Source organism: Zingiber officinale, chromosome 8B (assembly GCF_018446385.1).
Source record: "Zingiber officinale cultivar Zhangliang chromosome 8B, Zo_v1.1, whole genome shotgun sequence".
Taxonomy (NCBI): domain Eukaryota; kingdom Viridiplantae; phylum Streptophyta; class Magnoliopsida; order Zingiberales; family Zingiberaceae; genus Zingiber; species Zingiber officinale.
The window spans coordinates 111983453-112008770 of NC_056001.1; the positions used below are offsets into that span (position 1 = coordinate 111983453).

At 34.7% G+C, this 25318-nt stretch overlaps 1 protein-coding gene across 9 annotated transcripts; it reads left to right on the forward strand.

The window, feature by feature from the left end:
• The first annotated feature begins 852 nt into the window (after positions 1-852).
• On the forward strand, positions 853-23922 carry LOC122013374. 9 transcript variants are annotated; one of them, XR_006120574.1, is made up of 4 exons: positions 853-1001; positions 1086-1278; positions 23225-23444; positions 23542-23922. XR_006120574.1 is itself a non-coding variant. In XM_042569631.1 (3 exons), the coding sequence occupies exons 1-3, from the start codon at positions 1086-1088 to the stop codon at positions 23593-23595; spliced, it is 306 nt and encodes a 101-aa protein (XP_042425565.1). In that variant the 5' UTR covers positions 853-1085; the 3' UTR covers positions 23596-23922. The 9 variants fall into 9 exon arrangements, 2 of the variants coding, with proteins under 2 accessions (XP_042425565.1, XP_042425566.1); XR_006120570.1 differs by having other exon boundaries at positions 853-2031; XR_006120575.1 differs by having other exon boundaries at positions 853-2031; positions 23225-23321.
• Positions 23923-25318: the final 1396 nt, after the last annotated feature.

Here is a 25318-nt window from a genome sequence, read left to right on the forward strand (position 1 = left end):
CATGAGCAGGCTGACCCGCGCGGGTCGTGGGCCTAAGCGGGTCGGCTAACGACGGACTTGAGTTGATAAAATTCTAACCCAACCTGGTTAAATTATTTGATGGGATGGGTCAACTCGATGAATCTAATCTAAATTGACGGCTCTAGTTATAATTGTACTATAAGATATTTTTTTTAATAAGATGAAAAATTTAAAACATTGACGGTGGATAAGGAGCCACACAAACTTCTGTTGATAGATGGGTCATTCTCTAAGATTAAATTTGATTACCTAGATTATATTATAAAAAAAAAAAATCAAAGTCCAAACATTTTACCACCTGTGAAATTACCACTGTGCCAATACCACCACAGCATCGCCTTTATTGCCCCTTTACCAATGGAAAGCTAGAGCAGTCGATTCACTATTTTTTTCTTAAATCGGTTAAAAAAATTTAATTTATATTTAAAATTATCAAATTCGAGTCAAATCCAAATGGATAATTTTTTCAAATCGAATTTTAACCCATTTCGAGCTTTAAATATGCTCAAATTAAGATATAAATAACTTGAATCAACTCAAATTTAAATTATTTTAAAATATAATTCGATTCGAATTCATATTTGAACAATTCGAACTAAATTTGAAATTTTATTTTGAATCAACCTCAAATTAAAATTATTTATATTTTTAAAATTTAAATTAAATTCAAATATGATATATATTTTTTAAATTCAATCTCAAATATAAATATTTTTATATTATTCAATTCGATGTGATTTATTTGCAAAACGAATTGGACCGGATCTAATTTTGGGCCGTTTAGACCGACTCGTATATCTGGAATGGGTTAGAAAATTCGCGAAAACCACAATCCTACCCTCTCCTTCCCCCTTCCTTATTCCCTCGCGCGATCCCTCTCTGGAGCGCCCTCCGTCCCTCGCCATCTCCTGTCGGCCGCCACCGCACACCGCCTGCCCCTTGAGTAGTCCAGTCGCCACTACCCTTCTATCGCCTTCTCCGTGAGTCTCAACATCTGTATCCACTTAGCCACTCGTATCGTCCCTTTTCCGGAACAATCAAGAAGCCGAATCCCTCTCTTATAGATGGAAGTTCGAGTCTCTGCCATTGCATCAACATCGACTAGAAGTCTTTTTCTGCGCTGTTCTTGTGAAAACTCTCCTTTTATGTTCTCCAGCGGCCCCTGTTGCCTGATTACATCGTCGATTGGCTGGGAGGTGTTCTTCTTCCACCTTCAGCGGTCTGTTCGTGGTTGTTTCTAAAAATTGCTGCAAATAAGTAGGTTTACCTTCTCTTTTACTCGAATTGGGTGGAAGTATTGAAGAAGCGAGCGGTAGGATAGGGAGGGAGTGTTGATATTACAGGTTGTGTGTGGTAGCACTGCAGGAGAATTACGATAATCTATTCGATAACTAGTAAAATTTTAGCTGTTTTAAGCGATACTTTTGGAGTGAATATATTTAAGCTAATGTTGTGTTACTCTGTTTGATTCTTGTGGGATATTGAGTTTAGGGATAGGCGATATAAGAGGTAGGTTGTATATTTAACCCACATTTAAAACTCTGTGGTTTAGTAGTTTTTAAGCTTAAAAGGTGGATGGTGTGGTGGAGCTAGGAGATAAAGGCTGACATTCGGCATTGCAAGGGTAATGTGGGTTTTTAGTATAATGTTTGTCAATTGGGAGTTGAGAATAATTTTATTTCTTATGGGAGTTAACTTGTCTGGAGTTAGAGACTGAGAGTTAGAGTTCAATGTACCAATTCATACGAGGAATCTTGATACCATCTTTGCCTGTTTTTCTTGTATTACTCAACATTGTTCTTCTGGATTCTAGTTTTTTTGGTAGACATATGTGTTATGCTAGACTTTTTGTATATCTTATCCATGCTAATAATTTATGATATGTGCTAAATGATAGTTATAGCTCAAGAGTATTTATCAGATTTAATTTTTATCTTAAGCATTTTTTTTTCACTTTAGGATTGAGTTTGATGCATGGATTCACACTTGGTGTGAGACTGCAATACTATGGTGATTAATTTCTGTTTTCTCACAGTGGTGCACTTTTGTAATTAATGTTTTGTATCTTGGATTTCTTAGATCTTCATAATTCATATTCTAGTATTTTATTGAAATTGATCATATCTTCAATTAAGTTGCATGTCTTCCCTCTTCTCATCATGCTATTTCACATGCACCATAGTCTCCATCTCTAGTTAACATGTTGTATTGGGATTAGTTTCGGAAACACCTTTGTTAGGGTATCAATCAAATTTAAATCATTTCCCCCTGAAGAATAATGTTATTAATTATGATTTTATATGGAGATGAGTCGAGAAAGATGAGATTCTGTGAACATAAGTTGGAACTTCTAGAAATAGAATCTAGGTTCACTAGATTGGATGGCAAAGCCAATTGGAATAGCATTTAGTGGGCATAGATCTTCCATTTTGGAGCTTCTCCTTTTCATCTTTGAACAATCCGGCCTGCTTTTTAGGTAAATATTGTTGGGATGTATACTATAAGCCTACCTTTTGTATGAATATCTATTTTGAAATATTTTGAAATGAGAATCACTTTGGTTAAATGTCTGCATTTTATATTTATATATATGTCAATATAGTTGTCCATTTAATTTATATTGTAAATAATATGGTATGTGGTGCCACACAGAAGATGATGTTATCGATCCCTTATAAATTATAAATAGTAGCTCACAACCAAGATGAATTAAGACAAACCATTGGAACGGTTGTAGTGTAATTTGGTATTAGTTTATAAAATTACACTAGTACACTATGTGTGTATTGAGCAGGATCGTCTGAGGTTGTTCGATTTATACTGACTACATAAAAGAATAAATCCTCTCTTATTATAGATGTGCGTCCTTTTAATCCCTATATAATAACAAGCACGTATACTTAGTATTTATTTTTTTAACTTATCAATGGTGAGATTTATTCGTTAAATCAATAGGCCCGATGAGTTGGGAAATAGTACTGTTTATATGATGTGTTGTTGATTATAGAAGGAAACTGTGCCCTAATTATTTAGGTTGATGATGTCCCCTTGAGAAGCTCATAAGGATTATTATGTAAATCCTGCAGGTGGACTTAGTCCGGCATGATAATAAAATTGAGTGGTATTGCGTTTGGACTCAGATGTTAATTAACTGAGTTGTTAGTAATTCATTTAATTAACGGATATACGATATCCAAGGTTCTAAAATTCGCTAGGCGCTAGTCGGGCGGCAGACCAGCGCCTAGGCGGGGACTAGGCGCCGCTAGGCAGATTCCTCGGTATCCCTTGTTTCATGTGGACTGTGGACAATATCATATGCAAATCTAAATGTTGTTTTAAACAATTTCATAACAATGAAGATCTAACTATGTATGCTGAAATAAATACATACTTTCTAATACCAAAAAATGAAAAACTATAAAAGAAAACTAATAGTTTTGTGCAAAGGAAATATACTAGGCTCAGTAAATATGAGTAAAAGAAACAGTTAAACAATAGAACATGCAGTAAGTTATCATAATCATATAGTAAACAGTAGAACATTGGAAAATAGTAGCAATAGTCCAATTCAAGATTACAATGCATTGTGAACTAGTAACCATTAAGCAAAATATAATTGCTAAATAGTATAAATCATGTCTTAACAAAATGAGTTCAAAATTACACAACTAATAATATCTCATAGACTCATATTTATTCTGCTTCTTCTTCTCCATAATTTTCAATAACTTGTTCTTCATTGGACACAAACTTAATATTATTATTGTGATCCTCGTCTTCTTCTTCGGATTCAAAATCATCTTCATGAAGTTCTCTCACTCTAGAGCTTCTTCGGGGTTGTAGATTTTCATCTGCTCCACTTGCTTCATCAACCATTTGCCAAGTGAGCCCGGAACCTAGTTTAACTTCATCATCTTCCCCACCATCCACAATCCAACCTTGTGCATTTGAAGCATCTTTTGCAAGAATGACATCAACATTTCTTTCTTTTTCTTTTTTTTTGTTTGTTTAACAATCTAGCATTAAATTGGACAAATACTAGATTGTTCAACCTGTTGGCATCCAACCTATTTCTTTTCTTTGTGTGAATCTAAAAAAAGCAGAGAAAGTAAATACTATAGTTAGTACCTGAATATAGAGTATAGACGTTAAAAATTATAACTAATTTAATTAAAGAGTAGGCTGAAAGTTTAAAACTTACTCCTTTAAATGTACTCCAATTTCTTTCACACCCAGATGAACTTGTAGTTAATGAAAGTATCCTCAATGCCACCCTTAGCAAGTTAGGTGTGTGAGCACCGTATGTACTCCACCATGCACATGGATCAAATGTATCATCATTTTTTTCACATGCTTTTGCTACCAATGTTTTTTCAAATAACCCAGTCTTATTTCTATATTTTGGAAATTCCTTGTTAATAATTGTATCTTGTAAATTTAACTCATTGACATGCAAAGTTTCCATGCATTCAAAAATCCCATCGCGACCTCCTCATAAAGAGCAATAGAACTATCTTTGTAGTAAAAATAAGGATTCAACAAAAATACAGTGATATGCAATGATGTATCAAGTCTATCCTTCATTTTTGACTCAATAATGACTATGATAGGCTGAAGAAGCTCCCCACCTTGATATCTTCTTTAGCTTGAAGAAGCTCCCCATATAGAAACCCTATCGATGACTTTTTATCTCCATCTACCAATCGAAGAACTTTTACCAAAAGAGCAAATATTTTCAAATAAAGTGTCACACCATTCTAAAAACTCATGCTCATCACTGTACAGTAAGCCAATTTTCCTTTGTTTTTGACCATTTACATTTCTCTCACATATCACTTGTAAACATGACCCTTAAACTAGTTTTTTTTTTCAATCAAACTTTGTAATGTGAGGAAATTTGATGCAAACCTGGTAATTCCTGGTCGGACTATGTCTCTTTTCTTCGTGAAACTTCTCATCAATGATAAAGTCTTATGGTGAGCATAGATGAAAATGGTAAAAGCCTTGGATTGCTTAATCACCTTTTTATATCGTGGAAAGTTTGCCAATACTTTCAAGCATGAGATTAATAGTGTGAGTTGCACATGGACTCCAAAAGATCCCGGGTCGTTTTTCTCTCATCAATTTAGGTGCAGCCATATTGTTGGTGGCAGACTTTGTAACAATTTGAACAATATTCTGAGCTCCTACTTGTTCAACACACTTGTCAACATACTCAAAAATAAGTTCAGTTGTATGCGCCTTCTCTAAAGACTCCTTAGACTCTAAAAATATAGTACCCTCCTTGCAATTAACACACAAATTTAAGATGCTTCTTCTTTTTCTATCACTCCATGCATCTGTCATGATCGAACATCCATTCTTTGCCCATTCTTCTTCATGTTTCTTCAGCAATTGTTTTGTTCTTTCAACTTCGACTTTCAATAGTGGCTCCCTAAGTTGATATTGAGTCGGAGGCTTGAATCCTGGTCCAAATTGACCCATTGCCTCCATTAGTTGTTTGAAGCTATCATTATCAACAACATTGAATGAGATTCCATTTTCATAAACCCATCTCCCAACATATTGTTGAACTTGTTGAGTTCTCTCTTTGAAAAGAGCCTCATTTATATTTTTTTGGCGAAACACTTTACTTCCACTGGAGCCTGCATTTTCTGGAGTAATTGCCGATGCATATCTATCCATGGGACCAAGTGGAAGAGGTTTTTTAACTCCATCCATCCCTTCAATTTCAAGACCTTCTTCTTCATCTACGGAAATAGCCACCTCTGCTCTACAACTTTGTTCTTCCATTATTTTGTTCTTCTTTCTGTTCCTCCCTTCTAAAATAGCCTGTTTGCACTTATTTTTGTCTTCTTGAGATGCTTTTCGTCAACCAGATACATTTCCAGGTATATTTCCAATGTGCTCCTTTATCCTATACACTTCTCCTGACATTGCTTTTCCACATAACTTACATTTAATTTTGTCGAGGTTCTTAGGATCAATCAATATCCCAAACTCCCATCCGATGTCATTTGACTTTCTTCTAAGAATCCCGGATTCGGGTTGAGTGACAGATGCTTTCGAAGATGGATTGCTTGCCATTGATAACAATCTAATAGATAATCTGAAAAAATTATATATAACAAGACATAACATATTAACATGATAATAAAATTTAATTATATCATACAATACAAAATATTTCAATAACATTAAGTCATTAACAAGTCTGAGAATATTTTTTTATATATGTTAATCTAATTAATAAAATTTATTCGATATTTGTTTAAATAAATTAAATTTTAAATATATTTTTTATATTTTTAAATCCGTTTTATACTTTTATAAATTAATAATATTTATTAGAATTTTTTAAATTTTAATTTATTTTTCATATTTTTAAAACTGATTTATATAAATTAATAATATTTATTAGAATTTTTAAAATTTTAATTTATTTTCATATTTATAAATCTGATTAATATAAATTAATAATATTTATTAGAATTTTTAAAATTTTAATTTATTTTTCATATTTATAAATCTGATTAATATAAATTAATAATATATAAAATTTATAAATATGATTTATATAAATTAATAATATGTATTATATTTTTTAAATTTTAAATATTTTTTATTTTTTAAATCTGATAAATGATAATATTTATTATAATTTTTAAATTTGTTAATATATAAATTAATATTTAATATTATTTATTTAAAAAAATTAAGTATATTATTTATATATTTAAATCTGATTATATAAGTTATAAAATTAATAATGAAATTTTATTTTTATATATAATTTTATATATTCAAATTTCTTTTATAAAAATTAATAAAATTTATTATAAAAAAATAAATTTAAAATATATTTAATTGGGATGATAATTTTATTAGGTTTTACGAACCAACCCTATTATTGATTTTGAAATTATCCCCGTTAGGAATTGTTTTAATTTAATAAATCTAAAAAAAAGGAAAAAAAAACAAAAAAATGTCGTCCTCGTCTCTCTGTCGCGACTCGCATGACGGCGTGGACGCCACCGGCCACCACCGGCGCCTCGCGGGAGGCCTCCGGTGCCGCCGGAAGCTCCGTCGGACGTGTCCGGCGCGTCCGGCGAAGTCCGACGTTGCTTCCAGCGGCGCCGGAAGCGTCGCGGAAAGCTTCCAGTGCCGCTGGAAGCTTCACGAGATGCTGCCGGACACGTCCTACGACCCTTCCGGCGACTGCGGACACGTCCGGCGTCGCCGGAGACTGCGCGATGATGACTCAACAGGAATAAAAAAAGTTAAAAACTTAACAGAACGTAAGGAAACAAGACGTAAAAACTTACCGGAGCCCCGGAGCGATGAAGCCTTCGACGCAGCGACGATGAGAGAAGTCAGAAGACGAAGCGGTGCACGGCGAAGACGTAAACAGCAAATTTGGAACAAAATATTAAAAGTTTAAAACCTAAATAACTCGGCCGAGGCCCGCTGAGTTCCGCCGAGTCCCGCCGAGGGCCACCTAGGGTCGCCGAGAGCCGCCTAGGTCACCCGCCTGGGAGGTTTTCGGCGCGGCTTGCTGCCAGGTGCGCCTAGGCGGCGCTTAGGCGGCCGCCTAGCCCGAGTTTTCGAATATTGACGATATCTTATACACGAGGAGATTAACGCACTCATAATAAGAAGGAGCCCATATTGTAATATGTGATTGGTGTGGTAGTTCAATAATAACCCTTTAGTGGTATGCGTTATTATTGATGGATTTGAGTTGAGTGTTCGGGTGAACACGGGAAACTCAAGCCCATCAGGAGGCCTAAACCAATTCCTCCTCTAGGTCCCTGTTGTAGCCTCTATATATAAAGTCTTGCATCCACCCATCCATAACCAGATTTTGTTAGGATGTATACTAAAAGCCTAGCTTTTTGTAAACATTTATTTTGAAATAAGAATCACATTGGTCAAATGTCTACATTTATGTTAAATATAGTTGTCTATTTAATTTATATTGTAGATAACATGGTGTGCGGTGTCACACAGAAGATCATGTTATCAGTTCCTTATAAATTATAAATAATAGCTCACAACTAAGATGGAATGGGACAAACCATTGGAATGATTGTAGTGTAATTTGGTATTAGTTTATCTTAACTATAAAATTACACGAGTACACTATGTGTGTATTGAGCAGGTCCATTTGAGATAATTTCTTTTTATACTGACTATATAAAAGAACAAAACCTCTATTATTATGGATGCACGTGCTCTTAATCTCGATATAATAACAAGCACATATACTAAGTATGTGTTTCTTTAATTTATCAATGAGTGAGATTTAGTTCTTTAAATCAATAGGCCCGATAAGTTGGAAGATAATATTATTTACATGGTGTATTGTTGATTATAGAAGGAAACTGTGTTCTAATAATATAGGTTGATGATGTCTCCTTGAGGAGCTCATAAGGATTGTCATGTAAACCCTATAGGTGAACCTAGTCCGACATGACAATGAAGTTGAGTGGTACTACTCTTGGAGCTAGATATTAATTAAGTGAGTTGTCAGTAACTCATTTAATTAATGGACATTCGATATTTTAAACACAGGGAGACTAATACACTCATGATAAGAAGGAGCCCATAATATAATTTGGGATTGATGTGGTAGTTTAATAATAACTCTTTAGTGGTATGAGTTATTATTGATGAACTTGAGTTGGGTGTTCGGGGCGAACACAGGAAGCTCAAGCTCATCGGGAGACCAAAACTAATTTATCCTTTCGGTTCTTGTTGTAGCATCTATAAAGCTTTGTATCTATAAAAACTACTTCTTACCCAAGTAATGGGCTGGACACATTCTTGCTTGGAGTAAGGGGGTCGGCTAAGCATGGACTTGGAAGCCAAGAGGTGGCTGGCCAAGCTTGGTGCCTAAGTTAGGGGCCGACCACTAGAAAAGGAAAAGGAAGTTTTGTTTTAAAATAAAATTTTGTTAAAATCTTTCCTTATTTGTAATTATCTACAATGGTTAAAAGAGAGATTTTATTTTGGTAAAATCTTTCCTTTTTTGTAGTTATCTATAATGGTTAAAAGAAATATTTTAATTTCCTTTTATAACCATCTTCATGATTTTAAAAGAGAGTTTTAAAATTTTAAAATCTTTCCTTTTATAGCTATCTATAAAATATTAAAGTGAGATTTTAATTTTGTTAAAATCTTTCCTTATTTGTAGTTATTTATAATGTTTAAAAGAGATATTTTAATTTTTGATAAAATTTTCCTTTTTTGTAACCATGATTTAAAAGGAGAAGTTTTAATTAATCTTTCATTTTTTTTTGTAGTTGTCTACGTATTTTAAAAGAGATTAATTTTAAAACTTTCCTTTATTACTATGTACAATAGGAAATTTAGAAAAGAAAGATTTTAATTTTTGTTAAAATTTCATTTTTTAAGGGGAGACCACAAATAAGGAAGTTTTAATTATGTTTAAAACTTTTTTTTTTTTTACCATGACCAAGGATTATAAAAGAAAAGGAGAGAGTGTCTCATGAGACATAACTTTAAGCTTTCTCTCTTTTCCTTGGTGTGGTCGGCCCCTTCCCTTCTCCCTTTCTCTTAGGCTGGCACTCCACTTATCTCCTCTTTTGCTTCCTTAGGGCCTGTGTTATCAAGGATTGAAAAGTCCTTGTGGCCGATTGCTTGGAGAGGAAGAAGAAGAAGAGGAGAAGTACTTGGTGGCCGGTTGCTTAAAGAAGAAGAAGAGGAAGAAAGTTTTCTATTTTGACATTCCTTTGGTGGCTCGAGAGTCTTGGAGGAGAAAAAGTTGTTCGGGTGGATTCCATCTGTTAGAGTGTATACTAAAAGCTTAGCTTTTGTAAACATTTATTTTGAAATAAAGAATTTCTTTTGGTAAAAAATATCTACATTTATGTTAAGTGTAGTTGTTCAATTAATTTATATTGTAGATAACATGGTATGTGATGTCATTCACAAAAGATCATGTTATTAGTTCTTTATAAATTATAAATAGTTGCTCACGACTAAGATGGAAAGGAACAAACCATTGGAATAGTCGTAGTGTAATTAGGTATTAGTTTATCTTGACTAATAAATTATACTAGTACACTCTAAGTGTATTGAGTATGATCATTTTAGGTAAGTTCTTTTTATACTGATTTAATAAAAGAACTAGACCTTGGTTATTATGGAAGTGTGTGCTCTTAATCCTAATATAATAACAAGCACATATATTTAGTATTTATTTCTTTAACTTATCAAAGGGTGAGATTTAGTACGATAAATCAATAGGCCCGATAAGTTGGAAAATGATATTACTTATAGTGTGTGTTGTTGATTATAGAAGGAATCTGTGTCCTAGTTATCTAGGTTGAGAATGTCTTGAAGAGGAGCTCATAAAGATTGTCATGTTAAACTCTGCAAGTGGACTTAGTTCGACATGACAATGAAGATGAGTGATACTACTCCTGGAACTAGATATTAATTAAGTAAGTTGTCAGTAACTTAATTAGTGAGCATTCGCTATTTTAAACACAGAGAGACTAATACACTTATGATATGATGAAGCCCATAATGTAATTTGGGATTGGTGCGGTAGTGCAGTAATCACTCTCTAGTGGAATGAGTTATTATTGATGAACTTGAGTTGTGTGTTCGGGGCGAACACAGGATACTCAAGCTCATTGGAAGGCCAAAACCAATTTATCCTCTAGGTCCCTATCATAGCCTCAAGTCCATCCAAATAAAATCCCTTCTTGGTGTCCAAGAAGGGGGTCGGCCCAAGGCTTGGTGACCAAGCAAGGGCCGACCACCATCTCCTTAAGAGGGCCAACCCTTTTGCTTGGTGACCAAGCAAGTAGGGGTCGACCATGATAAATTCAAATAGGAGGAGTGTTTTAAATTTTAAAAATCTTCTCTTTGTAGAAAATTACAAGTTTAAAAGAAGGATTTTAAATTTACAAAATTTTCCTTATTTGAATTAGGTCATATGGTTTAAAAGAGAGTTTTAAAAGTTTTAAAACTTTCCTTATTTAACCATCCTCATGGTTTTTTAAAAAAGAGTTTTAAATTTAAAACTTTCCTTTTTTGTAACCATGTTAAACTGGAAATTTTAGAAGAGAAGTTTTAAATTTTAAAACATGGTTTTAATTTTTAAAACTTTCCCTTTTTAACATCCACTTTAGGAAATTAAAAGAGAGCTTGTAAAATTTTATAAAAAATATTTTTCCTTCCTTATAGGGGGCACCAAGCAAGGGGCCGACCAAAATTAAATCAAGCCAATCAATCTATGATTTGGTGATTGATTCAATCAAGAGGAAAGAAAAGGAAAAATAAAAAGGGAAAAGGAAAAACAAGAGGAAGATTTTAATTTTTGTAAAAAGTCTTTCCTTATTTGTCGTGGGCAAGTAATATAAAATAAAAAGAGGGGAGGTCTCATGAGATAACAATTCTTATTCTCTTGTTGGTGATCTCTATAGTGGTCGACCCTCTCTCCCTCTCTTTTCCCCTTGCTCTCTTTTGCTCCTTGATGGTGGTTGTAGCCGAATACTAGAAGGAGGAGAATCTCTTTTGGGTGGTGTTCATCTTGGAGGATCGTCGTCCACACGACGTCCAAGAGGAGGCAAGGAATACGGCAGAAGATCTCGAGATTATTAGCATACAAAGAAAATGTATAACTAGTAATTTTTTCTGCATCATGCTAGTTATTTTTCTTTGTAAAAATTCCAAACACAAGAGACATTAGATTCTAATTTTTCGAATTTGTTATTCATGTTTGTGTTTTTTTTTTTCAAATTTGTGATTCGATTGTTCTTTTTGGTTAAATCTAGAGTTATATAAGGAAATTAAATATTAGCTTTCCTTAAAAGGCTTTGTCTAGGCGGTGGTGGATGCTCCCATACCTAAGAAGGTCATGTGTCTCGCCATGCAGCCCTAGAAGCTAATTTTGGAAATTAATATTTAATTGAATTTATAACATAGGTGGATTTGGATCAATAGTGTTAAGTTCCGCTTGCGATCCAAGTCTAAACCATTAAGTACAGATAAGTTAAATTTGGAATCAATGATGTTAAGTTCCATTTGCGATTCCTAATTTAACTTCTAAATAACACAATAGGTTATTAGGAAAGGTTCGACACTTGTACAAAATGTTTGTACAGTGGAACCGGTACGATCTTCCTAGGACTAACCAACACCATCTTGGTAGATCATTGTCCACACATCGTCCTAGAGGAGGAGAGGAATACAACAGAAAATCAAAAGGTCTTTAGCTACAAAGAAAGGTATAACTAATTAATGATTTTTGCTTCGAATTAATTAGTTAGTTTTCTTTGCATGAAATCTGAAACACTAACACAAGAGGCTAGCGATTTTATGTTTCGATTTCATGCGATTGATTTTGTGTTTTGATTTTGCGTTTTGATCTTGTGCTTCTATTGAGGTCTCTGTAGTTAAACCTAGGGTTACCGTAAGAAGTTAAATATTCAATTTCTTTGAAAGGCTTTGTCTAGGAAGTGGTGGATGATCCTTTAACCAAAAATGCCTAGTGCCTCGCTATGTTTAACCTGGAAGTCAATCTTTGAAATAAATATTTAATCAACTTCTGTGATATGGTTTCACATCAGTTAAACTTGGAGTAAAAATGTTAAGTATCGTTTCCAATATAAGTTTAATTTCTGAAGAACAACTTGGATTAATAATGTTAAGTATCGTTTGCAATCCAAATTTAACTTCAGTAGAGCACATGGGTAGCTAGGTTAAGTTCTGTGCTTGTACAAATTTTTGTATAGGGGAAACAGAACGGAATCCAGGTGTAGCAACTAACAATTGGTATCAGAGTTATGTTTATGCCTCTGTGTGTTTGGTTTTCAGTTAAATTATACTCTTTTCATACATATATTTAGGCGGGATAATAGTAGGATGTGCAAATAGATTAACTTTGTGGTTGCAGACATTCTAGATCCAACTATTATAACCATATTGTGTTTGTGTGTGATTAGACCCTTGGATATGTCGATGACATTTTATGTGTGTGTATGATTGTAATTATTAAATACAACAGGAGTTGTATTAGTTTTAGGATTTTACATTTTGTTCGATCTAGATTATATGTACATTCCTTCGTGGAATATAGAATCGATAAATGTAAAATTTTATTTTTGTCGTAGATCGTATCCTTACGAGGTGTGGTGCTATTTGAGAACTAGAAGCACAACGGAAAAAGGAAGCATGATGGACGTGACGACGTAAACCCTTTGGCGGCAGCTAGGGTTGGTGGAATATAGAGGACAACATTGGATTAGACCATAATAGTTGGAAAATTAGTTTTCATATTTATTGCCTGCTGTGATGTGTGTGCTAGTGTGCATGTTAAAATTCCTCATTTCTAAATAACTAAGTGAGAGAGGAATTAATTAAATTCCATAGTCTCCATTACTGGTTTGTAAGTAATGCATTCAAACTTGCGCGTTGGTTCTGAGTGCCTTCCTCCACATCGGATGAGTTTGTTTGCGGATCACTAGATCAAACTTCCTTAATGGATGATTAAAGGAAATTATTTAGGAGCGTGTGATCTTCTCTATCTGAAGGGGCACAATCTTATTTAATAGACTTAGTATCAAGTAATGGTATACACTTAGACGCATTTAATAGTATCCTCCCCATCGGAGTCACTGCTATTATTTGTGTGACCGAAGAAAAATCAATTATTAATTTTATTTGTCATAAAGTTAGGTTGACAAGATAATAAAATTAATGGGTAAAATTCCTTCTTACAAATATTCGAATTTGTATACGTCCACACTATCGTGACATACAAAATTTACGGTATTTGAGGTGTTGGTGAATTTAAATGATATTGTTTGAGGAATTAATATTATTTTAAATTCTAAAGTATTGACCAAATGTTTTGTGATTCTTAGGATGACCTTCAATCCCCTTGCTGTTATATTGAAAGAGAACAAAATTACTGGTCCCAATTATATTGATTGGAAGCGAAACTTGGACACTAAGATGGACTGTCCTCTTAAAAATGAGAGCAATAAAGGTGTATCTTATTCATTTGTTGTTGAAACATGTTTAGTGGTGTTTTCTACCGATACCTGGTGTGTAGATACGGGAGCCACTGATCATGTCTACAATTCATTGCAGGGGTTTGAAGATGTTAGAGTGTATACTAAAAGCCTAACTTTTGTAAATATTTATTTTGAAATAAAAAATCACTTTTGGTCAAAAATATCTATAAAGTGTAGTTGTTCAATTAATTTATATCGTAGATAACGTGGTGTGTGGTGTCACACACAGAAGATCATGTTATCAGTTCTTTATAAATTATAAACAGTTGCTCATGACTAAGATGGAAAGGAACAAACTATTGGAATAGTCGTAGTGTAATTAGGTATTAATTTATCTTGACTAATAAATTACACTAGTACATTCTAAGTGTATTGAGTTGGACTAATTAAGGCAAGTTTTTTTTATACCGACTTAATAAAAGAACAAGTCCTTAGTTATTATGGAAGTGTGTGCTCTTAATCCTAATATAATAACAAGCATATATATTTAGTATAAATTTCTTTGACTTATCAAAGGGTGAGATTTAGCTCGATAAATCAACAGACCCGATAAGTTGGAAAATGATATTACTTATAGTGTGCGTTGTTGATTATAGAAGGAAACTGTGTCCTAGTTATCTTGGTTGAGAATGCCCCCAAGATGAGCTCATAAGGATTATCATGTTAAACCCTGCAGGTGGACTTAGTCCGGTATGACGATAAACTTGAGTGGTACTACTCTCGAAGATAGATGTTAATTAAATGAGTTGTTAGTAACTCATTAAATTAATGGGCATTCGATATCTTAAACACAGGGAGACTAATACACTCATGATAAGTAGGAGGTCATAATGTAATTTGGGATTGGTGCGGTAGTGCAATAATACCTCTCTAGTGGAATGAGTTATTATTTTGATGACAAAGTAGTTGTTAAGAAAAATAGAGTAGTTATCTGTTCAGGTATATTGGTTGACAATTTGTATACTCTAAATCCAATAACTCACACGATGTAACAAATGAAAATTAATAGTACATCTTCTAATTTTAATAAGAGAAATCATCATTCAAAAATGAACTAAATATATTTTTGACATCTAAGGCTAGGTCATATTAACTTGAGTAGGATTCAAAGGTTAATAGCCGATGGACCTTTGAGTTCATTGGTTGTGGAAAACTTTCCAACCTGCGAATCTTACTTGAAAAGAAAAATGACCAAGAGAACTTTTAAGGCCAAGAGGTATAGAGCCAAAGATGTATTAGAATTGGTTCATTCTGATTTGTGTGGACCTATAACTATCCAGGCAAGAGATGGTTTTGAATATTTTATCTCTTTTATAGACGACTATTCGAGATACGGGTACATTTACTTGATGCGCCGCAAGTCTGAGTGCTTTGATAAGTTCAAAGAGTACATGACTAATGTGGAGAAACGTCATGGTAAAAGTATCAAGACACTACGGTCTGATCATGGTGATGAGTACCTCTTGAGAGAGTTTAGGAATTACTTATCATAGGTTGAGATTCAATGCCAACTGTCTGCACCTGGTACACCCCAACAGAATGGCGTGACGGAACGAAGGAATATGACTGTTATCGAAATGGTTAGATCAATGATGAGTTATGCAAAATTACCAAGTTCGTTTTGGGGATATGCCCTGGAAACAGAAGTGCACATTCTAAACTTGGTACCTTCTAAGTCAGTACTCTCTACTCCCACAGAATTATGGGATGAACGTAAGACTAGTCTGAAACATATTCAGATTTGGGGTAGTCCAACACATGTGCTGAAGGGAGACATTGATAAGTTAGAATCACGTACAGAAGTTCGCTTGTTTGTGGGTTATCCTAAATGGACGAAAGGTATTTATTTTGTAGTCCTAAAGATCAAAAGGTCATTGTTAGCACCAATGCTCGATTTTTAGAAGAAGACTATGTAATGAACCACATGCCCATGAGTAAAATTGTTCTTGATGAAATTAGAGAAGACACGTCTATTTTAGTACTAACGGTACAAGATGAGATACCACAAGAAATTACAACACGTGTCACAAATGATGCACAATTACAAGGAATGTCTTATCATAGTGGGAGGGTTGTTTTTGGGAATCTTTGGACTTGATCCTTGGTAAACATGAACCTGATCCCTGGACATATGATAAAGCAAGAGATCTTGGAACATCCGGTTTGATGAAGTGATCCAGTCTTATGGATTTATTCAGTGACCAGATGAGTTTTGTGTATACGAGAAGAGTGACGGAAACGTGGTGATATTTCTTGTACTATATGAAGATGATATTTTGTTCATTGGCAATAATGTCAAAATGTTGTCAGACGTAAGGGTATGATTGTCCAAGCAGTTTGATATGAAGGAGAATGTGGACATATTTTTGAGATCAAAGTAATAAAGGATCGCAAGAAAAAAATATTGTGCTTATCAAAAACTTCATACGTCAATATTATCCTAGCTCGCTTTAGCATGCAAAACTCCAAGAAAGGTTTTCTACATGGAATACCTTTATCTAAAGAGATGTGTCCTAAAACATCAAAGGAGATAGAGGACATGAAGGCAGTTCCTTATGCTTCAGTTGTAGGAACCTAATGTATGCAATGCTATGTACGAGACCGAATATTTATTTTGCCGTAGACATGGTTAGCAGATATCAAAGTAATCCAGTACAGGACATTGGACTGTCGTAAAATATATATTAAAGTACCTGAGAAAGACTAGAGATTATATGCTGATTTACCAGACAGATGATTTGCTTCCTGTGAGTTACACGGATTCGGACTTCCAATCAGATTGGGACAATAGTAAGTCAACCTCAGGATATGTGTTTACTTTGGGAGGTGGAGCCATAACATAGAGGAGTGTTAAGTAGTAATGCGTTTCAGACTCTTCCATGGAAGCTGAGTATGTGGCAGCCTTTGAGCTAGCAAAAGAAACAGTATAACTCAGAAACTTCTTGATGGACTTAGATGTGTTTCCTGGTTTGTCCAAAATTATCACAATTTATTATGATAATAGTGGTGCAGTAGCAAATTTGAAGGAATCACGAGCCCATAAGGCAAGTAAACACATTGAGCATAAGTACCACCTAATACCAAACATCGTATAATGAGGAGAAATTGTCGTCATGATTACATCAGTAGATAACCTGGCAGATCCTTTCTCTAAGGCCTTTCCAGCGAGAGCTTTTGATGGGCATGTTGAGAGGATGGAAATCAGATGTATGACAGTATTTATGGCTGCATAGTCTTTTAGTATATGTGATAGATTGTTAGGATGTATACTAAAAGCCTAACTTTTGTAAATATTTATTTTGAAATAAGAATCGCATTGGTCAAATGTCTATATTTATGTTAAATATAGTTGTCCATTTAATTTATATTGTAGATAACATGATGTGTGGTGCCACACACCATATCATGTTATCAATTCTTTATAAATTATAAATAGTAGCTCACAACTAAGATGAAATGAGACAAATAATTGGAATGGTTGTAGTATAATTTGGTATTAGTTTTTCTTAACAATAAAATTACACTAGTACACTATGTGTGTATTGAGCATAACCATTAAAGGTAGTTTCTTTTTATACTGACTACATAAAAGAACAAAACCTCTATTATTATGGATGCGCGTACTCATAATCCCGATATAATAACAAACACATATACTTAGTATGCATTTCTTTAATTTATCAATGAGTGAGATTTAGTTGGTTAAATTAATAGGCCTGATAAGTTGAGAAATAATATTATTTATATGGCGTGTTATTGATTATAGAAAAAAACTGTATCCTAGTAATCTAGTTTGATGATGTCCCCTTGAGGAGCTTATAAGGATTGTCTTGTAAACCTTGCAGGTAGACCTAGTCCGGCATGATAATGAAGTTGAGTGGTACTACTCTTGGAACTAGATATTAATTAAGTAAGTTGTCAGTAACTCATTTAATTAATAGACATTCGATATCTTAAGCACAGGGAGACTAATGCACTCATGATAAGAAGGAGCCCATAATATAATTTGGGATTGGTGTGGTAGTTTAATAATAACTCTTTAGTGGTATAAGTTATTATTGATTAACTTAAGTTGGGTGTTCGGGGCGAACACAGGAAGCTCAAGCTTATCGGGAGATCAAAATCAATTTATCCTCTCGGTCCCTGTTGTAGCATCTATGAAGCTTTGTATCCACAAAAACTACTTCTTACCCAAGTAATGGGCCGGACACATCCTTGCTTGGAGCAAGGGGGGTTGGCCAAGCATGAGCTTGGAAGCCAAGAGGTGGTCGGCCAAGCTTGGTGCCCAAGCTAGAGGCCGACCACTAGAAAAGGAAAAGGAAGTTTTGTTTTAAAATAAAATTTTGTTAAAATCTTTCCTTATTTGTAATTATCTACAATGGTTAAAAGAGAGATTTTGTTTTGTTAAAATCTTTCCTTTTTTGTAGTTATCTATAATGATTAAAAGAAAGATTTTAATTTCCTTTTATAGCCATCCTCATGGTTTTAAAAGAGAGTTTTAAAATTTTAAAATCTTTCCTTTTATAGCTATCAATAAAATATTAAAGAGAGATTTTATCTTTGTTAAAATCTTTCCTTATTTGTAGTTATCTATAATGTTTAAAAGAGATTTTAATTTTTGATAAAATTTTTCTTTTTTGTAATCATGGTTTAAAAGTAGAAGTTTTAATTAATTTTTTTTTTTTTTTTTTTTTTTATAGTTGTCTACATGTTTTAAAAGAGAGATTAATTTTTAAACTTTCCTTTATTGCCATGTATAATAGGAAATTGAAAAAAGAGAGATTTTAATTGTTGTTAAAATTTCTTTTTTTAAGGGGAGGTCACAAATAAGGAAGTTTTAATTATGTTTAAAAGTTTCCTTTTTTTACCATGACCAAAGATTATAAAAGAGAAGGAGAGGGTGCCTCATGAGACACAACTTTAAGCTTTCTCTCTTTTCCTTTGTGTGACCGACCCCTTCCCTTCTCCCTTTCTCTTAGTCCGGCACCCCACTTATCTTCTCTTTTGCTTCCTTAGGGCCGGTGGTATTAAGGATTGAAAAGTCCTTGTGGCCAGTTGCTTGGAGAGGAAGAAGAAGAAGAAGAAGAAGAGGAGGAGAAACACTTGGTGACCGGTTGCTTAGAGGAGAAGAAGAGGAAGAAAGTTTCCTATTTTGGCATCCCTTGGTGGCTCAAGAGTCTTGGAGGAGAAGAAGTGGTTCGGGTAGATTCCATCTTGGTAGATCGTTCCCCACACAACGTCCAAGAGGAGGAGAGGAATACAACAGAAGATCAAGAGTTCTTTAGCTACAAAGAAAGATATAATTAATTAATGGTTTTCGCTTCAAATTAATTAGTTAGTTTTCTTTGCATGGATTCTGAAACACCAACACAAGAGGCTAGCGGTTTTATGTTTCGATTTCGTGCTATTGATTTTGTGTTTCGATTTTGCGTTTTGATCTTGTGCTTCTATTGAGGTCTCTGTAATTAAACCTAGGGTTACTTTAAGAAGTTAATTATTCAATTTCTTTGAAAGGCTTTGTCTAGGAAGTTGTGGATGATCTCATAACCCAGAAGGCCTAGTGTCTCGCTATGTTTAACCTGGAAGTCAATCTTTGAAATAGATATTTAATCAACTTTTGTGATATAGTTTTACTTAGGAAGATTATATCGGTTAAACTTGGAGTAAAAATGTTAAGTATCATTTCCAATCCAAATTTAATTTCTAAAGAGCAACTTGGATTAATAATGTTAAGCATTGTTTGCAATCCAAGTTTAACTTCAGTAGAGCACGTAAGTAGCTAGGTTAAGTTCTGTGCTTGTACAAATTTTTGTACAGGAGAAATAGAACGGAATTCAGGTGTAGCAACCAACATGTTTGGTTTAATTTGGTTTGGTTTAACTTAACTTGGTTTGGTTTAACTTAACTTGATTTAGTTTAACTTAACTTGGTTTGGTTTAACATAGTTTGTTTAGATTTTTTCTAAATAAAATTTTGTTTATTTTTCTTTCCTTGTAACAGACGGCAAGTCTATAACAAAGAGTAGGATGTGGACCATAAAACCTAAGTTTCTAATTCTCCACAATCTTCTTCTTTCCTTGTGGCCGACACCCCTCTTCCACCTAGGGTCGACGTCACATCCACCTCTTCTTTCTTTCCTTGTGGCCGACACCCCTCTTCCACCTAGGGTCGACGTCACATCCACCTCTTCTTCTCCTTGTGCCGACGTCACCTTCAACCCCACCTAGGGCCGGCGCCACCTCCACCAAGGGCCGCCCCTTTCTTGTTGGGATGTATACTATAATCCTAGTTTTTGTATAAACATCTGTTTTTGAGATATTTTGAAATGAGAATCACTTTGGTCAAATGTCTGCATTTTATATTTATATATATATTGATACAGTTGTCCATTTAATTTATATTGTAGATAACATGGTGTGTGGTATCATACAGAATATCATGTTATCGGTTCCTTATAAATTATAAATAGTAGCTCACAACTAAGATGGATAAGGACAAACTATTGGAACGGTTGTAGTGTAATTTAGTATTAGTTTATCTTGACTATAAAATTACACTAGTACACTATGTATGAATTGAGCAGGATCATTTGAGGTTGTTCGATTTATACCGACTATATAAAAGAACATAACTTCTATTATTATGGATGTGCGTACTCTTAATCTCGATATAACAAACACATATACTTAGTATTTATTTTTTAACTTATCAATGAGTGAGATTTATTCGTTAAATCAATATGTCCGATAAGTTGGGAGATGGTACCATTTATATGGTGTATTGTTGTTTATAAAAGGAAACTGTGTCCTATTTATTTAGGTTGATGATTTCCCCTTGAGGAGCTCGTAAGGATTGTCATGTAAATCCTACAAGTGAACCTAGTCCGGCATAACAATGAAGTTGAGTGGTACTACTCTTGGAGCTAGATATTAATTAAGTGAGTTGTCAGTAACTCATTTAATTAATGGACATTCGATATTTTAAACACAGGGAGACTAATGCACTCATGATAAGTAGAAGCTCATATTGTAATATGGGATTGGTGCAGTAGCTCAATAATGACCCTTTAGTGGTATGAGTTATTATTGATGAATTTTAGTAGGGTGTTCGGGTCGAACACAAGATGCTCCATCAGCAGGCCAAAACCAATTCCTCCTCTCGGTCCCTGTTCTAGTCTGTATAAAGCATTGTATTCTTCCATTTTCGTTTTGCTTCCTACCCAAGAATGGGGTCGGCCACATCCTTGCTTGGTGCCCAAGCAAGGGGTCGGCCAAGCTTTTCTTGTTGCCCAAGCATAGGGCCGACCAAGCCTTGCTTGATGCCCAAGCAAGGGGCCAGCCACAATAAAAGAAAAAAAAAGGAAAAAGAAAAAAAGGAGTTATGAAAAGAGAAATTTTTGTCTCTCAACAAAATTCTAATAACAACTTGTTAATTTTTCTCCTTTTTTATCTGGCACAAAGGGTTATAAAGGAGCCCAAGCAAGGGGCCAGCCACAATAAAAGGAAAAAAAAAGAAAAAAGAAAAAAAGGAGTTATGAAATGTGAAATTTTTTCTCTCAACAGAATTCTAAGAAAAACCTGTTAATTTTTCTCCTTTTTTATCTGGCGCCAAGGGTAATAAAAGGAGAGGAGGTTGTGCCACAAAACATCAAGTAAGAAGTGATAAGTTTTTCTCCACAACCAAAATCCTCTCCTTTTCTTTCCTCTAGGGCCGGCACCCCATCCCTTTCTTCCTCCCTTTCTTCCCTCTAGGGCCGATGCCCCATCTCTCCTTGGTGGTGGGGGCTTGGAGGAGAAGAAAAGCAAAAGAAGAAGCACCTAAGTGGCCGATGGTTTGGAGGAAAAGAAGAAGACGGAGGCGTCCTTTTGCTTTGCATTCTTTGGTGGTAGGCGGCTTGGAAAGGAAGAAGAGATTCGGGTGTTTTGTCTTGGTAGATCGTTGCCCACACGACGTCTAAGAAGAGGAGAGGAATACGACAGAAGATCAAGAGATCTTTAGCTACGAAGAAATGTACAACTAGTTCTTTAATTCCGCTGCGTATCTAATTTTGTTTTCTTCGTGTCGATTTTGGATATCGATTTTGAATACCAACACAAGAGGCCGACGATCTTGTGCTTCGATCAAGGTGCGCTTTGATCAATCAAAAACTTGCTTGATTGATCAAACACATGTCTGATCGAGCATGTGGGTTACTAGGAAAAGTTCTGTGCTTGTACAAATTTTTATACAGAGGATTTACACAGAACGGAATTCCTAGCGCCAACATTTCTCACCTTGTAAGGGCCGCGACACTTCTTCTTCTTGGTGGCCGGCGGCTTGAAGAAAAGGAAGAAGAGGAACGCAAGGAAGAAGAGGAAGGAGAGGAAGAAGAAGAAGACTAGAAGGTGTCCCATCCTAGAGACTCCTTTTTGTGGTCGGCGGTTTTGGAAGAGAAGAGAAGGAGGGTGGTTTTGTTTTTGGTAGATCGTCTCCCACACAACGTCCAAGAAGAGGAGAGGGATACGGAATTCGGCAGAAGATCAAGAGGTCTTTAGCTACAAAGAAAAGGTACAACTAGTTCTTTTATTCTGCTGCGTATCTAGTTTCGTTTTTCTTTGTATCGATTTTGCGTATCGATTTTGAATACTAACACAAGAGGTCAACGATCTTGTAATTCGATCAAGGCCTGATTTGATCATTTAAGAACTTGCTTGATTGATCAAATATATGTTTGATCGAATATGCGGATTGCTAAGAAAAGTTCTGTTCTTGTATAATTTTTTATACAAGGGAATTTAAACATAATAGAATTCCAACGCCCTTCAAATCTGTGGTTGCTTTTTTGTTTGGGTTTATGGGGGGAATTTTCTCATGGTTAGGTACTGGGCAGTCTTCCTGTTTGGGTAACATTGGTGGAAGATTCAGCAGTCTCTTTTTTTATCAACACTTTATTTTCTCTTGGTTAGTCATACTACGCTGTTGATCGTTTGTTTGTTTTTTTTTTTTTTTTTTTTGAGAATTTTTGTAAGTTGTATGTTTATGTTGACGTATGAGATATGGTAATTTAAATAATTGATGATATTTTGCTTCTCTTTCAAATCTGCTTAAAAAAGGTTTTAGACTTCCACATGTTAATTTAATGTTCTCCCCTATTTCTGTATGGGATGCAGGTTGTTAGTCCACGTCACTCGTCGACAAAAAATTGGCTTACATACTGCAACCTCAACTCCGACTTCAGCCAGTCGGTCCACAACCAGCTTCATCGAGGTTTCACCTACGAAAATGTGGAATCTTTCTTGGATATCATTCAATAATGTGCAGAAATCTAGGAGACATTCCTATGCGATTCCCTTAACCATCTTCTCTATGTAGAACGACTCTTGCTTTATGGTTTGAGACAGTTTATTATTTATATTTTTTAGTTTTAGTTTCAAGTTTTTCATTAAGACTTGAATAATTTATGGGTTCATTTTGTGCTTTTGTGCAGCGAGGATTTTACACCTTCAATTCACATGAGAGTGGAGGTTTAATTCCACCATGAGTTGTTAAGAAACAAGTCTTCTTTCGCCAGATTGTGCTTTAGGTATTTTTCTCTTTTTTTGGGTGGGGGTGGGGGCACTTATCGTCAACTTCTTTAGATATTGTTCTGATTTTATTTTTTTGGTATTTTAATCTTCTGCATTATATTTTTTTGTCATTGTCTTATATTTTATTCAATCGCATGATATAGTTGCTCAGCATAAGATGACCGTGTAGATCATACTGTTGGAATAACTTGGATACTTGTTGTGTGTATCCTAATGTTAACTCAGTCGACACTCATGCTATAACATCAATATGATGGAGGTAAGTCATGCCTTATGATGTATTTGAGAGTCGTATCTTTGGGTCAAAGTAAATCAAACGGCCAGCTCAAAAATTAGTTTAGGCTACACGGCCCTTCTCTTTTTCTTACCTTTAGGGCATCTCCAATGGAGATATTTGGAGGAGATATTTCTTAAATATCCCCTCTCAAATATCCCCCGTTGTGAGGGATATTTGAAGGGTGATTGGAACTCTTGTGCCCGGTGATTTCCTTTTGTGTGGAGCCAACCAATAGGTGGGCTGCCATATTTTTTTTATTTAATTAATATTTTGCATGTTCGGTAATGTTGAAATCAAATGTTGGATAATGTTGAAATCGAACGTTGAACATTGAAATCAAACGTTTGTTTTTTTTCGAACGTTGAGCGTTGAAATTAAAATCGAACGTTAATCGCTGTTCGTTTTTTTCCGAACGTTGAGCAATGTTCGTTTTCTCCCTATATATGCATCGTTTCTTTCATCGATTTTCATCACTTCCATAGTCATTGCCTACCAAAAATTTAAAAAGAAATGGATAAAAATTCCGATCAGTATTTTAGAGATTTGTTCAACTCTCCAAATATCGACGAAAATTCTAGTGAAGAAAGTTCTCGATTTCGTCCCAAATTTCCTCAATCTTCAATCCTCAATTTCTATTTCCCATCCAACACCCACCAAATTTCTAATCTTTTCCATACCCGTCACCATATTACCATAATTTTCAAAGTTATCCAAATTCTTTGAGTGGCGACCCTCGAGCTCTGTTTTATACATATCCTCCAGAATATTGATAGAGTAGTCAATAATTCATGCAAGCTCCATCTCATGGAATTAATCCGCTTCAATCACCAGAGATTTAATTAAATGAATCGAGAAGAACTAGTGTTGATGCAACTGACAGTGATAAAGGTACAGACAGAAATACCTTATGTAGTCTCCGATTCACAATGTCCTCCATTCTCATCTGGAATAGGGGTCCGACAATATTATTCTCAATCAAACACTAGAGATGGGCAACAAATCAGATGAAGACCATAACAAACGAATAGTATGGACAGTAGCAGATGATAAGCTCCTTGCAACGACCTACACAATTATGAGTGAAAATTCAGTAGTTGGTCTGTCCAGAAGAGTGAGTCTTTTTGGAAACGAGTGGTGACATACTACAATACCAATCGAGATAAGGGAGCTAAAAACAAAACTGCGGAGAAAGCAAAATCACATTGGGCTTCGTTGAAAAAGATCGTAAATAGATATAATGGAATCTACAATAAATGACATAATGATCGACCAAGCGGATGGAGTGACAAGGATTTAATGGTGCGAGCTCATGAAGAATACAAGAGTACTTTTAAAACTACTTTCTAATATGAACATGTGTGGAGAATCGTGAAAGATAGTCCGATATATACTCCTCAATC

What these genes read in the sequence shown, in the direction of transcription:
- LOC122013374 (XM_042569631.1), top strand. Translation starts at nt 1,086, where the DNA reads ATGGAAGTTCGAGTCTCTGCCATTGCATCAACATCGACTAGAAGTCTT. An exon ending in TTCTTCTTCCACCTTCAGCG is followed by an intron (nt 1,241 to 23,224) that starts GTCTGTTCGTGG and finishes TATGGGATGCAG; the next exon opens with GTTGTTAGTCCACGTCACTC. An exon ending in CCACAACCAGCTTCATCGAG is followed by an intron (nt 23,322 to 23,541) that starts GTTTCACCTACG and finishes GCTTTTGTGCAG; the next exon opens with CGAGGATTTTACACCTTCAA.